This window comes from Trypanosoma cruzi, genomic scaffold, assembly GCF_000209065.1.
Source record: "Trypanosoma cruzi strain CL Brener 1047053516715 genomic scaffold, whole genome shotgun sequence".
Taxonomy (NCBI): domain Eukaryota; phylum Euglenozoa; class Kinetoplastea; order Trypanosomatida; family Trypanosomatidae; genus Trypanosoma; species Trypanosoma cruzi.
In genome coordinates, this window is record NW_001849383.1 from 93,783 (window position 1) to 95,215 (window position 1,433).

General features: G+C 58.1%; 1 protein-coding gene across 1 annotated transcript, besides 1 other annotated feature; it reads left to right on the plus strand.

Annotated features, from left to right (window-relative positions):
- Tc00.1047053503481.20 (UDP-Gal or UDP-GlcNAc-dependent glycosyltransferase, putative) lies at positions 1–874 on the plus strand (the record flags this gene model as incomplete). The annotated part of the gene is made up of 1 exon (XM_798998.1): positions 1–874. A coding segment is annotated over one exon (874 nt), but the record flags the coding sequence as incomplete, so codon positions are not given.
- Positions 1–1,433: part of a sequence feature (areas not merged during assembly with more than two copies in the genome that could not be assigned to a particular haplotype) that runs on past the window's edge.

The window sequence follows — 1,433 nt, forward strand, 5'->3', positions numbered from 1 at the left end:
CGACGAAGCGAGGCGACCACGACGCAATCTGCAGCGGACGACATACTGGCGGTTCCCCGGAGTGGCGACGAGGGCGAACGGCTTCACCGGTGCGATGCTCGTGCTGTACGTCCTTGGGCGACACCCGTCGCACGGCTACGAATACTCTGCCGCGCCGCTGGAGGAGGCAGCGCAGTGGCACGATGTGGTTGCGCTGCCAATGAAAGAGGGCCGTGTATCTCCAGGAAAAAAGGTGGGCGTTCGTGGAGCAATTGGGACTGAGGCGGAGATTGGTATGAGCCAAAAGGTGTACATGTGGTTTGACCTTGCGCTCCGCCTTTTCCCGACAGCGGGGTACATCGCCAAGGGCGATGACGACATTTTTCTCCGTGTGCCGCTGTTCGTTGCTCACCTGCGCCTCCTGCCGCGCCGAGGGATGTACATGGGAGGCCACGTGGGTCTTGCGACTTTTGTGAAAAGGGGTTTACCAGGTAGCACATTTATGGTTGGCTGGTGCTACACCTTGTCGAGGGATGTGGCGGAGGCGTTGGTTTCGTACAAGCCGCTGCGGCGCCTGGCGTACCTACCGTACAGCAAGGAACGTGAGGAGGAGTTTGCACTGCTCCGGTTTCATTGCGAGGATATCATGGTCGGGTGGGTTCTCGATAGGGTAATAAAGTACCAGCCAATGATATACGTCAAGGTACTGTCCTGCCATTTCCATGACGCCCGTAATGGCACGGGGCACTCACAGGTGGTGCCGACCTCGATGTGTATCCATCACGTGCGGGAGGACGACTACGCAGCGCTGATGGCGCGCTTTGGCAACGACACATCGCCTGCCGCCCGTGTGTCACGGGTCTCAGAGGACGTAATATATCCCGTGTGCGATTGATATATGAAGGAGATGCTTTTTTATTTACTCTGAATGTATTGTCTAATTATTTGGTGTGTCCCAGGTGATTCTCTATGTACTTTGCGGCCGAATGACGTGAACTGTGTCATTGACCGCCCCGTGCCGCTCCCTGCCCTCGACCCGCGTGCGGAGCGCTGTGGTGGAGGCAGTGGGTGCCCGTTGTGTTGGGCTGCTGACGAGCCTCCGCTGGGAGCACGTGGCGTGGACGTGAGTGCGCGGGCCGGGCCACCAATGAACAATGTATATGGTTTTGTTTTTTTCTCATATTATTATACCGTTTATTTGCGGTTGGGAGGACTTGGGGCTGTTTTCTCGTGCGTTCGTGTGGTGTCTTTGTGAACGGGGCGCCTCACGGTGCGACTGCTGCCAGTGCTGGTGGTGAGGCTCCCGGCGTGTGTGGGAGGAGGGAGCGTGCCGTGACGCTCGCCCCGTCGCCGATGCGCCGAGCGGGCGGGACAACGCCAGTGGCCCACGGCCCCTTGCTTGTTGACGACGCGGCTGTCCTTTTTTTTCACTGCTTTTTTTTTCTTGTAGAAGG